Source organism: Abramis brama, assembly GCF_963993115.1.
Source record: "Abramis brama genome assembly, chromosome: 5".
Taxonomy (NCBI): domain Eukaryota; kingdom Metazoa; phylum Chordata; class Actinopteri; order Cypriniformes; family Leuciscidae; genus Abramis; species Abramis brama.
Genome location: NC_139967.1, coordinates 21,641,706 through 21,657,025, shown reverse-complemented (window position 1 = coordinate 21,657,025; position 15,320 = coordinate 21,641,706). Strand labels below are relative to the sequence as shown.

The following is a 15,320-nucleotide window of genomic DNA, read 5'->3' as shown; positions in this document are numbered from 1 at the left end:
GTGCCAGCTTTGCAGGTCATGTATTCAGCTTCAAACGGATCCCGACTGATACGAAAACACAGGAATTTAAGCAATGCTAAAACGCACATAAACCGATCACTTGTTTCACTTGTTTAGCGTTCATGTACGTTAAACACTACATTCAGATTCGCCGATTTGAATGAATTCAGTCCGATTGAAACAACACTATTGCATAATGAATAGCGACGGCAGAAAGCAAAAGCCGAATCCCGGACATTTTGGGTGATCCCGAAATCCAGGCGACATGTCCAGGAAAAAGATACGTGCTTTACATATTGTAACGCGTTGTGTTAGGAGGGAAACAAAATAAGGATAGCTCGCAGCTGAAGTATTAGGCCAGACAGACTCACGGAGGCGATTCACTCGCAATTTATTGACAAATCAAACTCCTGCAACTGTCTGCCACACGCTCCACCTTGCCTTCCACAGCGTCACTCAATAAAACAAAGCAAGAATAATGAGCATCAACACAGAAATGACCCACATACATGGGGTTGTTCGAGTCGTACGGCACAATACCATTACAGCCCGTTCAACAGAGAGCAGAGCGCGCAGCTCTTAAAGGGGCCATACTTATTTCCACTCGTTACAATATACTGTCCTGTATCACACAGGGACGCCGGAATATGATGTATGATGACGTAACCAAGTGGCGTCTCATTTCATAGGGGTATGTTTTCAACCCTAGCGCTTACCACTCGGTTTCGAGGGACAAGGGCTAGGGGTAAGACGAAGGGGTAGGGGTAGGGGAAGGGGTAAGACAGAGAATTGGGATTCAGCCTTAGTCTTGTTGCCACTATTGCTGGACCACCGCTGACTCCGGGCTCCACTCGGCTCCTCAGCGAAAAAAAACTGGTGCGTGCATCCACTTCCATATTTATACCTGCGCTGCGTGGCGGAGCGTGTGATGCAATTCACACACGCATTGCATTGTGCATTGGCTAATTTTAACAATACTCGAAGATGACAGGCTCCCTAAGCGTGATCCCAATCAGTGGACACATCGACTACGTCTCCGTTCCCTCCTTCAGGGAACGAGGGTTACATACATAACCGAGAAGTTCCTCATTCTATCCTTCGCGCCCGGGGGAAAGAAGGACGGTAGGCAGGGTTGTCAGGTCTGTGCAACAAAAGTAGCCCAAAAAGCCCATCGGCTCTTCACCATCAGGCAGCCAAATTCAGATTTGTGCATCTGAGGGATGTTTTGGGGGTTTTGGAGCGTCGAAATCGTACTTACGGGGGTGGAAATCAACCCGTGGGTAAACATTTTTCCAACAACTTAAGAGTATCCCATTTCCACGGGAAAACCTCGAACTTGGCAACACTGAATGTAGGCCGCATTAGAAGGATAATTTGAATTGGGACAGCCTTCATCGCGCCGGTGTGACGCAATCGGCTTTCAAATTAGAGCTTAGATTGGGCCCAAAAAATCAAGCCCGAGCCTACCCGAGCCTGTGCACGTTGTGTCCGAGCCCGTCCCGTCCCGACACATTAACTGTAATTATGAGCCCGATTTAAACATTTTTTAATACATGGGCCGTTATAACTGATGTTCTCAACTACAATTCCGAGTTGTTTGAACTACAGAAATCTGTTTACAATTATCTTAATGAATAATGCAACAAGGACGAAGCATGTAAACTGCGTTGTTTGTTTATTCAGAATGGAATGGATCGCAAATGGATCCGAATGAAGAAACGTTAAAAAAAAACGTGAACACTCGACAAAGCCAACACATATGTTGTCACTGCCCACGACTTGTTTAAAATGGTTCCATACCTCCAACTTTCCTCCAAACTTGCTCAAAGTTAATTCTCCTTCTATCTCCGTCTATTCTCTTTTTATTTTTTTCTCTACATCTTTAAGCTCCATGTTGCACTTGAGCTACACAATACAGCACAGCAGGCCCGGTGTGATGCGTGCGAGTGGAGGAGACGCTGTGCATGACACGTGACGCGTTGCATTGTCCACCCAATTAGGCTAATAAAGTAATGATTTAAAAACACAAATGCTTGATCAAGGGCCCGGCCCGAGGATAGTGGTGGGAAATATCGTCCCGAACCGGCCCGCGGGTTGGTGTCAATTTCGGGCTTGGGCAGTGAATCTAAGCTCTACTTCAAATACGGCCTTTCGAGGATGCAGCCCCTGAATTGGGACACAGCTTCCATGTGGTTTTCAGTACTTCTACCTGTTTGTATGATCTCATAAGTTTTTTGGTTTACTATTAAAAGACTAATTCTTGGAATTTGACATTCTGCTTCATTTGATTTGAACCACGCCATTACAGCATACATTTAAATTTACTGTATTTCTGAAAAGTCTAACACATTATGTCTTTAGTCTGCTATTGTGAAGTATTCATGCAGGAAAATATGCTTTCTTAGAGATTGTAATGACCACTATTATGCTTTTCATCCACTGTAAAAAACAAAAACAAAAAAGTTGCTGCCTTAAATTTTTAAGTACAATCAACTTGGATGTTTAAGTCATTTAAATTACATTAAACTGACTTTAAAAAATGAGTTGAATCTTGAATAACTTATTACAAAAGTGGAAAAGTTTTAAACTTATTTTGATGAATTTGTTTGATCATATATTTTTTTTGACAGTGTCTAATGATTTTGTATGGTAAAAATGCATAAAGGACATCATGCTGGAACTACCAATTATGTTTTTCAACAGTTTAATCAATCAATTAATCGAATATTATCGTTTTGAGGTTGGAGAGCCCCAGGATGTTTTCTTTCTTTTCAGTTGTGCTGCTGTGGTATGGTAGGCCATCTCAGTTTTACAGAGCGTGCAGAGCACCATTTTATTTTGTCTCTTTTTAAAAAATTCCCCCACTTTAGACCGGGCTCAATGTTTTTGTAATATCGGCTGATTTCCAGCATACCAGAGAGTCGGAGCCGACCAGCATAGGGGATGACCATAAACAGCATAATGAATCAATGCATTCCACGCAAAACGACTAATTTACACAATCAGCGTAATTGATTACATCGATGCGTCGTTCCAGCCCTATTCAAAATATGAAAATATAAAAATTTCTGCTTTAGTTCATATGCTTTAGTTCGTAAGAAGAAACATTTACCCGATAAAGCCATCCAACAGCACACTCTGACTCACATTCACTCTCGCTAGTAAATTGAGCAATCAGTATGATAATTCAAAACAAAATGCAGCTTAGTTCTTACGTTTGAAATGTCTTTGAAAGTTCAAGCACACCTGAGTTGTATGCGCACAGACTCGCCTGTTGGCCCCATTTTTGGTAGAAAAGCAAGGGGGACATAAAATTCTCCCAATGTTTAATTATTCCAAACGAGGGAGAATCTCAAGGGTTTTAATTAAGCCTGAATTAAATCGATGTAAATTGCATGTGAAAGTAGCAGGTTTCTTTTCCTCTTTTTAAAAATAAATCATTTTATTTATTTATTTTGCAAAAGGCAAAAAAGGTTCTGTATGCACTCATAGAAGCCAGCCTCGAAGCTGCTGTTTCCTTCATTTTTCCTTCATTCTGCTTTTCTTATCAATTTTGTCCCTTTCCTTGTGTATACTCATATATTTGTAGTCACACTGTGCCATACATGTCAAATTAATTTTGATAATTCAGCTCAGTGTTTATACGTGACGAGGACGGTTCTGCAAGACTTTTTCTATCAGGTGCTTGTGGGTCTAGTGGTGGAAATGTGATGCAAAAACAACAAAATATAAAAAGAGTGAATCTCCCCTAAGACCCGGTTGTTTTACATGCAGCTTTAATGCATAGTAGTCATGTATGAATTTTAAAATGTTTAAAGTATGCATTTGCTCTGCATAATAATAGATGTTTGAGCATTTCAGTGTTTTATTACATTGTTTTATATGCAAGCCACAGAGAGTGAGAATGAACTACATTTATAGGGATGGGGAAAGAAATGTTCATTTTCGGCTGTGTAACGTTAAATATAATTAACATAATTTATGCAGCCTTTGTTTTCCCGCTGTCTGAGACTATAATAATATTTTGTGCTGTTATATGCCCATGCTGTTTGAGTATTGCAGTCTGTATTTGGTTGTACTTGATTGATCAAAGTGATGATAGATGTATCAATACCTGTGATATCCTACTAATAGAGGGGATTGAAAATCCATAAAATACTAAGGGCCAGATTTACTAACAGTTTGTGCCAGCGCAAACCATGTTTTTGAGTAAAAAAAAAAATACTGTCAGGATATACTAAAGATATGCAGTAAAAAAAAAAAAATAGCATTGAAAAGGCATGGACAGTTATTTTTGTGGCTGACCTTATTGTATGCATTTTAAGGAGTTTTCCTTACAGAAGCAAAAGTTATGGGAGAGAGTATTTAAATTAATCATATTAAGGTTTACGCTAGCCAATTTTCTGGTATTTGCGCCATTATTTACCGGCCAAAAAAAGCATGTCTTAAACCAGACGCTCATTTGTGCTGCTCTTGATTGCTGTGTTCTTTAATTTGTGCATTGTCAGTAGATCACGCTCAAAACTTTCCAGTTCCTTAGGTGTTTTTTGTTTTGTTTTGTTTTTTTTTTTAAATTGTGCTCTCATGCTAATTTGCCCTGTTTAGTAAATATGGCCCATAATGTTTTCACTAGTAATTTTATGACATGGCCCATTTAACAATTAAATAGTTAGAAAAGATTTGAAGTGAAACAAAATTAACTGATATCCCTAATTTAAAAAGTAGAGCAGATAGAGTAATGACAGACAGAAACATCAATGACAGACACAAACATCAATTAGCAAAGCTAATTGAGAATTTTATTATAATGGGTGTATGCAATAATTCTTGTAAGTTTATTCAAATTATCAGATTGATTCTTTAATTGTTGTAAAGGATAAACAAAACAGTAGTCGGATAATTTGCAGTTTGCTACTAAATGTAAAAAGTATTAAAATATATTATTACATCATTGTGTAATTTTATCTTCAAAAACGTAAAGAAAATGAATCAATTTAAGAATGGTACTGGTATTGGCAATATATCCCTGTCAGTCCTTGATAATAATGATACTTGACAAATATTATTTTGAATATAGGCTACTACAAAATATACAATTATGTACAATTATTACTACTAAAATATACTACTTATTCTACATTTATTTGGGGATTTGATGTATAAATATATTTTATATAATTACAGAAATCTGTGCAATTAATTCATTTTACTTGATTCACTGCCCTAATTCGTGTTACCTTCATAATCCAATGACACTTTCTATGAGTAAAAATAATCATAACATTAATTGGTCTTTCTCTCTTTCTTCAGGTTTGAAACAGATCCATGCTCTCTCTAGCCAAGGAAACTACGAATTGCGCATAGATCTTGAAGACTTTGAGAACAGCACAGCTTTTGCTCAGTATGGTGTTTTTGGAGTCGGGCTATTTTCTGTTGATCCTGAGGATGATGGTTACGCCCTCACCATTGCTGATTACACCGGCACTGCAGGTACACATACATATTTACACATTAAATACATAAAGCTACAGACCCTGAGTCAGTATCTTCAATACTGTGCAATTAGCCTTGTTTAAATCACATGCTTAATATTCAACTATACTGGACCCTGTATGCAAATCAGTTAGCAAGATTAAATCTCTGTCAACAGTAATAATTGCTTATTCATTCAGATAATTGGTCCATTTCAGTGCTTGATGGCATAGACAGAATAATCATGGCACTTAATACACTCTTTAGTCACTTATCAGCTGCATGCACAGCATATATCTCTCTTCCTCTGCAAATCGCCACATAAACAACCATTAAGACTGGGTATCAATACGGATTTGTTAATACAATTTGATTCTGATTTACAAGCTTTTGATTTGATTCAGAATTGATTACATTTGAAAAACTCATCGATTTGAACCAACTCATTTGAGTGATTTCATGAATCAGATTATACTTGTCACAATGTGTCTTTTTGATTTCACTAAACGAACTGCTCATAAAACTCATATGTTTTTGATCTAGACTATACTGGTCACACACTATGTTGTTCATTCACTGAGAAGAACCCACCTATAAGTATAATTTGTTTGTGAATCGGACTACACTGGTCACATTGAATGTTGTTTTTGCATGCAGTCTGCTAGAACACTCAATAGAAAGATGTTTCTTGTCATTATTTTGTGATGCAGTCTTTTTATTCCATCACATTCAAAACAGATGGCAAACTCATTCACATCTCAAGTCATTTTTTATGCAGTGTTTGAGTAAAAATGATTTTAACAATCATTATCATTATTAATCAGAAAAATTGTTATTACTGTATTACCCAGTCCTCACAATCACACACACATCCAGAAAACGAAATACCTTCCAGTCGATTACTATCATTGACTTAGTCAAATGTCAAGAACTTACACACAAACTGAACTGGAAAACTCCTCAGAGTCTGGTAAGAAACAAGTGAGCAGCAGGATAAACAGAAATAGAAAGAGCATTCTGAGTTTGAACTCAAGGGCAGAAGCTGGAGAAAATACACCTAAGAGAGAGCGTAAAAGAGAGAGGTGAGATATCTCCTGTCTGGACAGCATGTATATATCCGGGCTCGAATTGGATCGTGTCTGTAGTGCTGGTGTCAAGTGAGCAGGTGGTCTCTGCTGGGCAGAGTCTTCATGCCCTTGAGCTGCTGGGTTTCCTGTTTGCTGCCTGACAGGTCTCCCTAATCACAGTGTTGAGAGTATTATTGTGATCATTTGCATTAAATTTTGACAGGCCGTTGTGCTCTGGACCGGCCTGGTGGGGCCTAATACGTCTCAAAATACAGACCCTGTCAAGGTGACTCCTTATTCACCCCGGCATGTGAGCACCAAGTTTAAGTTTGCACACCTACAGTATGTTTTATGCAGGTTGCACATTTATACAGAGCCTTTTTAGAGAGTCTAGCATGGTATTACCACATCACCTGAAGGCTTTTTGAGATGATAATATCCCCTTGACAAATCAAAAGTGATTCCCAAGAGCAGGTGACTGAATCGGAGAGTTTGCAAGGACATGTCTGGGTATAACACTCTTAATGCAGAAATGTCATCGGCAGCAATACAAGCATTTTCTGTGGGCTCGTGCGACCCTAGTGTGACTAATGGTTTATTCCCATTGCTGCAGACAAAATCTGTCAAGCTTGAATGACGTGCGTTTCCATGGGGAAATTGAGCCCCGGTCTGGGATCAGTTTCTCGATGTATTGTCTTTGACGTTATTGAGTAAAACTGATTGTGGAACAGAAGATTGAAGATCTTCAAGGTCATATACTCTTAGAGAAGAGGAATGAAGGTTTAGCGCTTTAATTCTGGAAGCATTTTCCTCTTCTGTGGATCATCCACAGTGTTTTTTAGGCTGGATGAAAGGTTAAACATAAAATGGTTCTGAATGAATCCCAGAGAGGTTTAGAAATACCACCTGACATTTACCTCTATTGTACTCATCCTGGTACACTTTCCTTTTCTTCCTGTCTCCTATCTCCATGGAATACTGTGTTCTAGCTTTTGTTTGGAATGTGTTCTTTGTTCGTGTTGAGCTGACAGAAACAGTTTATAGGGCAACAGACACATCACCACCCTGCCCTTCTGCCAAAGAAATCCAGTGAAGTGGACAGCAGGCAGGGTGGCTTTCCAAATTTCCTTTTCAGTGGAAATAGGGAAGGTTTGTTTCTGTTGGCCATCAACACCAAATGCCTTTTGCCATCAGATAAGACTGACACTACAAGACACTTCTTGAGAGAAGATGACTTGTCATTGACCCACAAGTTGACCCTTTTAAATGCTCTTGCCGCGCTGACTCGCTGATTCTTTAGATTAAGGTCTAAAAGTATTTTGGATCTCGAGATACTTGCCTGGCAGAGTAGCAGAAACAAAGAGAAGCTACAAGATACAAATATTCGATACTTCTTAAAATAACATAAATATGCAGCACATTCACACCATTCTCATTCAGAGATATGCATGCTTAACTGCTGTATGTACTGCACCACTGCAGGTCATTCAGTTCCATTTACTAAAATAGAAATTATGGGTGAGGGTTCAATCCTTTAATTGCATGCTTCCAATCTCTGTATACAGAATAGGCAGTGAATATCAGTGGAATATTTTGGAAATGGTTTGAAAAGACAATTATACATAATGCCACTGTGTGCTTTATGCCAGTGTGTTTTACACTAAGGGTTTTAAAACTGGGTTGTGGGGCCATTTTCTGTATAGTATAACAATGTCAAAAAATAAAATATGAGTACAGGAGGGATCAGTGAAATAAAAGATAGATATAAAATGTTCACACTGTTTTGTGGAAAAAATGTTTTAGTTCTTATCCATCTATCCTTGCAACTTACCTAATTGCATTGTTATTTATGTTGTATCTCTGTAGGGATATTATCCTTACCATTGTTGATTTCAGCTTTTCTCTGGAACTTGTGAAAAACACTATACTTGTAATAAACTAATATATATATATATATATATATATATATATATATATATATATATATATATATATATATATATATATATATTAGGTTAATCAAGTTTCAAGATTTTTCATTTTTTCATTTTTAAAGAAATTAATACTTTTGTTCAGCAAGGACAAATTCAGTTGATCAAAAGGGATAGTAAAGATATTTATAATGTTACAAAAGATTTATATTTCAAATAAACTCTATTCTTTTGAATGTGCGATTCATCAAAGAATACTGAAAAAGAAAATCACGGTTGAACACTAAAACATTAAGCATCACATCTATTTTCAACATTAATGATAATAAGCTTTGCCATCACAGGAATAAATTACATTTTAAAATATATTCAAATACAAAACACTTATTTTAAACAGTAATAAAACACATTTCAAAATATTACTGTTTTTACTGTTTTTATCAAATAAATTCAGCCTTGGTGAGCACAAGAGACTTCTTTCAAAAGCATCTAAACTAAACTAAACATCTAAACTTGTGGATATTACAGTATTGTTTGACTTACAATATACAATTGACTTACAATATAAAAGCCAATGAACTTAGCAAATTATTGCATTTAAAAAACATAATTAATAATTCCTTTACCGTATCAAGCTGACTATTTGATATAAATGGGTCTTTACTGTATAATTACAAATATATACAGAAGTTGCCTTTATATTACAGGAAGTGAGTGTCCATATGTACTATGTCTCCACTTCTGATGTCAACAGCCAATCTACTGGTTGTTCAGCTCCATGTTCCAGACAGCTTTGAGTGTGTCTCATTCCACTAAACTATTTGAGACCACTTTTAGAAAAACACATTTGTCTACACCTAACATCTAATTATGGAGTACCACCTGTACCCATGTGTTTGTGCATGAGTTCATGAAAGAGGATTATCAAAATCATTTTTTATGCTAACTTGTCTCTTGTTCCCTTTCGTTCAGTCACTACGAGTTACGTCAGTGAATGATGAATGGGGGTTTCGCTTAGAAGCCTATCACCTTCGAGTTTTAGAAAATGAGCCAATGGCATGGAAAATGCCTTGGGTCTGCGGAATTTTCATGCCGCGACTCCGCCCCACCGTGTGGGTATAAAAGGAGGAGCGGTGGCAATCTTGCATTATGTTTTCGCTTCGGAGCCAAGAGTAATCTTCACTCCTACAAGCAATTCTGAGATCTTCACTCTTCGAGAATAGCTACTCTCCAGGTGTTGGTGTGAAGGTGAATTCCAGCGAGTTCACATTGCCTGCTGATCTGTGCAGTGATCTGCCAGTCGTGTGCTTCTCCCTGGTCGCTTCAGCACTCTGCAGAGTTTTCCCTCTCACAAAAGAGCTTGCGCGTGGCACGTCTTTATAAAGATGTCTCACCCGTGCACTTCTGGTTGTGGCTATTTCTCAGTTTGATGGGCAGAATCGCTGCCTTGCGTGTTTGGCCTTAGATCACGCAAAGGCAGCTTTTGTGGATGAATCATGTTCTCATTGCGGGAACATGACCATCGCAACACTGCGGTCAAGACTCAATGACCTCACTAGAGTGAGAGTCCCCTCATCCACACCCCGATCTACTCCCTCTTCGAGAGGTGGTACTTTGGGTGGTGGACAGGGTGACCTGAGGGTGATGGTGTGGAACAAAGCGCTGACGATACTTTCAAACCGAGTTGACAGCTATGCTCTCCCGGGCAGCCGCGAGCATCGGGCTCGAGTGGAATCCTCCACCCTGTCCTGAGCGCTCGCGGCTAGTTGATTGGGCGCCCGCCCCCAATATCTTTCTTCCCGGAGGTGCATGAGGAGGTTACTAGGTCCTGGAAGTCTCCACTGTCTTCCCGCGATCGCTCAGCGACCTTCTCCGCCTTTCCTCCCCTTGATGGGGCCGAGGCCAAAGGGTACACTGGGGTTCCCCCGGTTGAACGCTCTGTTGTGATGCAGCTGTGTCCTCAGAGTGCTTCTTCTCGTGGTGACTCAAAGCACCCCTCCAAAGCCTGTAGGTTTTCGCCGACTCTCGTCGCAAAATCCTGTAGAGCTGCGGGGCAGGCTGCTGCCTTTTTGCATGTCATGGCCATCCTGCAGGTTTACCAGGCACGGATGCTCAGGGACATGCAGGAGGGCAGGACTGACCCAGGGCTCTTTGATGAACTGCGTGCCGCCACCGACCTCGCTCTCCGGGCAACGAAGGTGACCGCACGCTCCTTGGGCCAGGTGATGTCCACGAATGTGGTCCAAGAGAGACACCTTTGGCTCAATCTGGCTGATATGAGAGACGCAGAGCGAACCCGTTCCCTCGACTCTCCCATATCCCAGGCTGGCCTCTTCGGCGGCGCGGTTGAGGACTTCGCCCAACAGTTCTCGACCGCCCAGAAGCAGACTGAGGCTATAAAGCATATTCTGCCCTGACAGTCTGTTGCTGCCTCTACCCAGCCATTGGCACAGAATCCTCAGCCTGCTCACCGCCCAGCCTGACCCCAGCAGCAGCCTTCATCTGGGCCACGCCGTGGAGGTAGCATCAGGAAGGCGCCACAGCCCCCTCCAGCTCCGCAGCCGCTAAACGCCAGGCTAAGCGGTGCCCCTGAGACGGGCTGCCACTCCTCCCAGAATCTTTTGTTCTTGTAAAGAAAGAACTGACACACCCATCTCTGAGCCATCAGAGGTCTCGGATGACAGTGCACACCGCACACAAGCCTCGCCACTCTCGTCCCCCTCTGTCGCCAGACCCCTGGCAGAGCAGGCCCCTGTGGAACGCTGGTCCTTCCCTGGCCTCCTCTGTCAGGACACGGCAAATGACCGTGCCCCCACACCGGGACACTACACCTCCCACGTTCGGGCCAGTCATTTCGCCTCGCTGCCCCATCGAGGTTACGTCTGTGGTTTGCATGACCCCACTGGTACAGTTCTGGGAAGCTTGGTTAGAGCTTCCCAACCTGTCCCGCTGGGTCGCGAGAACCATCAGGCTCAGCTATGCGATTCAGTTCGCACAGTCTCCTCCCCGCTTCCGGGGAGTCCGCTACACCATGGTCGGTGGCAATGCCCCTGTCATGTGTACGGAGTTCGCCAACCTACTGGCGAAGGGTGCAATCGAGACTGTCTCTCCAGCCGAAATGAAGTCTGGCTTCTACAGCCCCTACTTCATTGTACCCAAGAAAACCGGTGGGTTACGGCCAATCCTGGAACCTGCATGTCTTGAACCGATCCCTTTACAGGCTTCCATTCAGGATGTTGACAGCGAAACGCATTTTCGAATGTGTTCGTCAGTTGGATTGGTTTGCAGTGATCGACCTGAAGGACGCCTACTTTCATGCCTCCATTCTTCCTCGACACAGACCATTTCTATGGTTTGCTTTCGAGGGGCGGTACGCGGTCCTCCCATTCGGGCTAGCCCTGTCTCCTCGCGTCTTTACGAAAGTCATCGAGGCTGCCCTTGTGCCACTCCGGCAACACGGGTTTCGCATCCTGAACTATCTCGACGACTGGCTGATCCTAGCTCACTCTCGGGACCAGGTTTGCGAACACAGGGACCTGGTGCTCCGGCAGTCGATGTGGCATGATTGAATTGGGACCCCCATTCGCCATTCACTGACGTAACTCGTAGTGACTGAACGAAAGGGAACATCTCGGTTACGTATGTAACCTTCGTTCCCTGAGGAGGGAACAGAGATGTTATGTCCCTCTGCCACAACCGCTGTACCGCTGGAATTGCCTGAGTTCAGACTCGGCTCCTCAGCGAGAAAACATAATGTGAGATTATGTGCCACTGCTCCTCCTTTCATACCCACGCGGTGGGGCGGAATCACGGCATGCAAATTCCGCAGACCCAAGGCATTTTCCATGCCATTGGCTCGTTTTCTAAAACTCAAAGGTGATAGGATTCTAAGAGAAATTTCAGGCTTCCATTCGTCTTTCACTGACGTAACATCTCCGTTCCCTCTTTAGGGAGCAAGGGTTACATATGTAACCGAGACGTTCCTGGGTGTCTGGAGTCGTTTGTGTGAAATGGCTTTCTGTGATGAGTTTCACAGTGTTATTTCTAGAATAACACAAGTCAGCTCTGTTGCAACTTAAATATACAGTATTTCTTATTATTATCAATCTTGAAAACAGTTCTGCTGCTTAATATTTTTGTGGAAAACATGATTTAAAAAAAATCCATGATTTTTGATGAACACATGCCAAGACCAAATCTCTGCTAAGTTATCATGCTTGAAGAAGGGAGGTTAGTGTGTTTCCTGTCGTAATGATGACAGTAGTAGTAGTAGTAGATGTTCCGTGCTTCGGAGCGGTTAGCGATCACACTAAATGTGTACCATGCCCAAGCCCAACTGAACCATGCTCTGGCCCACCTCTTCCAAGCGGGCCAGGGACGATTCAGCAAACCACACCCAGGCACGGTACGGAGCGATCACACTAGTCAAACGAACCAGGCATTGGGGGTCAAAAGTCCTTGGGTGCGGTTCAGATCGCCTAGTGTGAGTACACCCTTACTGAGTTAAAACTATTGAATAGAAGTTTAATTGTCTTTCTCCTCTCTTCCCTTCTGTTTTACATGGGCCGATATATACAGGAGATTCGTTGCTAAAGCATAACGGAATGAAGTTCACAACGAAAGACAGAGACAACGATCATTCAGAGAACAACTGTGCTTCGTTCTACCACGGCGCCTGGTGGTACCGCAACTGTCACACCTCCAACCTGAATGGCCAATATCTGCGCGGACAGCACACCTCTTACGCCGACGGGATCGAGTGGTCGTCCTGGACCGGGTGGCAGTACTCGCTCAAATTCACAGAAATGAAGATTCGGCCAACACGCGAAGAGCGAGAGAGCAAGTAAATGTGCAAAAAGTAATATTTAAATGTGAGGAAGTGAAAAAAAATTAAATAAATGTTTAAAAGACTTAAATATGGAACGTACAATGTGGAAAACAACAAGAACAGTTGTTGTTGCTGATCTGAAAGAGAGCTTTCTGTTGTCCTGTTTATTAATTTGGCTGAAAAGTCACACTGTCGTGTGGCTGTGCTGTAAGTCCTGCCCTTCATGTGACAATCTCTTCATCATCAGGCCTTGAAGTTTCTTCACAACCCAGCTGTCAGATCTCAGCTCACTCCTGCAATGACTCAACTACTCTTCAGTGTCATACTTCGGTTCCGATAAAAATGACACTGAATCAAGAGTACTATTATGTTGCCACTGGTTAGAGAAATAACAAGTACAACAATGAAATGTTGGAATGGTTCCCATTTCCATTCCATTCCGAACACACGGCAAGACCAAATCTCTGCTAAGTGTTCATGCTTGAAGAAGGGGGTTAGTATAAAAGAAGAAAGTGTGGAAGATGGGAGGGAAATGAGAGAGAGATGGTCTGGGAGGAGAGGAGTGCAAAGAATTCGATGGGAGTTCGTCTCTCATTTGTCTGACAGGCCATTAGCGAGCATATTGGCCACTTTGTCTGATCGCCATTGCCAAGTGATCATCAGCAAGGCTCTTTATCTCACACATAGGCAGATGGAGGCTGTTTATGTGTGTGTGAATGAGATAAAGAGGAAATGTGATATTGTCTCGTCTTCTTTCCGAGCGTGCGTTTCCGTCTCAGCATTCTCGGGGAATCTGTTTATCGGCCAGATGAGATCGGTCGAGTGTGTTTACTTAGCACTCACACACGTCATTTGTTCACGCATGCCTTCAGAACCCATGTCAAAGCGCTAATTTAAACGAGCCACCCTGCCATCTTTTATGTGTGAACGCTAACATGTATATCAGCACATTCACTGCCGTCTCTCTCTTCAACTCACTTTCCAAAGGTCAGACATCTTAAACGTGAATATTGTGCTCCCTTCACCTCGTGTACCTCAAGCACCTCCCTTCATCTCTCGCCCTTTCTTTTTTCCCTCCCGGTCTTCTTCTCAATTGTTCTTTCTCTGCTCTTCCCTCGCTCCTTCAATTTGTTTTCTTTGGTCCCCTGTGGAAGTGGAAAAGGTCAACATGTCATTTAGTACAATTACTCTGCTCATTGTTCTCTCTTCTTTGCTCTTTTCTGACTTTTTAATTTTCTCTCACTTCTGTTTCGCAATTCATCCCTTTCTCAACCTAATTATGTTTTTTTTTTTACATTATCATGATAATGGCAGTTTATTTGTACTTTGTTTAAATTGTGTAATTTTGAATTCAGAAAAGAAAGATTTACATATTTAACATGATTAACGCACTAACAAAACTTTTGTTCCCTCCACTGTTTGATTGTTGTTGTGTTTTATGTATAAAGACAAAATAAGTTTTCAGGCTGATTTGTGAATGAACTTGTGCAAGTATGAACACTGATTCATTCATCTTGAATTTTGCGATTTAGATTTTTACTTTATAAATGTACCAAGAGCTTTAAGATGTGTAGATTTCATGTACAATGTGTATGTTTTAGAGACTTTTAACGCATGTAAAATGTTTTCTTACGGGAAAAGGACAAAAGCACACAAATGAAACAATGTACATTAGAAAAGATCCTCGAAATGGCCTGATAATGTCTGTAGTCATGTGACGAGGATTGAATGGCCTGTTGTGCGGGACTGAAGTCTCTTGAATGGACTTGTTTTAAATTCTGGTCTGACAAAAGTGCAGATAAAATCCATTAAATATACACCAACGAATAATGAGCTCATTACTCTGGAAAATATGTGGGAAGATGACTGTAAAAGCAACATTACAGGATGTTGTCAAGACTCTTCAATGGACATGAGTGAGTGCTTGTCCTTATCTCTGGAGACTCCTCGAAGTTTGTTTGAGACTCCTGTCGGTTTGTTTCTCCGTTGTGTATTTTCAATTGCACAACTCTGATTTCCCCC

At 41.5% G+C, this 15,320-nt stretch overlaps 1 protein-coding gene across 5 annotated transcripts in view; it reads left to right on the top strand.

Annotated features, from left to right (window-relative positions):
* fibcd1b (fibrinogen C domain containing 1b) overlaps positions 1-15,115 on the top strand; it is an 87,619-nt gene extending 72,504 nt beyond the window's left edge. For 2 of the 5 annotated variants that reach the window (XM_084114008.1, XM_084114006.1), the window contains 2 exons: positions 5,311-5,490; positions 13,049-15,115. In XM_084114008.1, coding sequence (XP_083970134.1) covers positions 5,311-5,490; positions 13,049-13,317 — 449 coding nt within the window. In that variant the 3' untranslated portion in view covers positions 13,318-15,115. The remainder of the gene's footprint in view (positions 1-5,310; positions 5,491-13,048) is intronic. The other 3 variants (XM_084114009.1, XM_084114007.1, XM_084114010.1) reach the window with 2 other exon arrangements.
* The last annotated feature ends 205 nt before the right edge of the window (positions 15,116-15,320 follow it).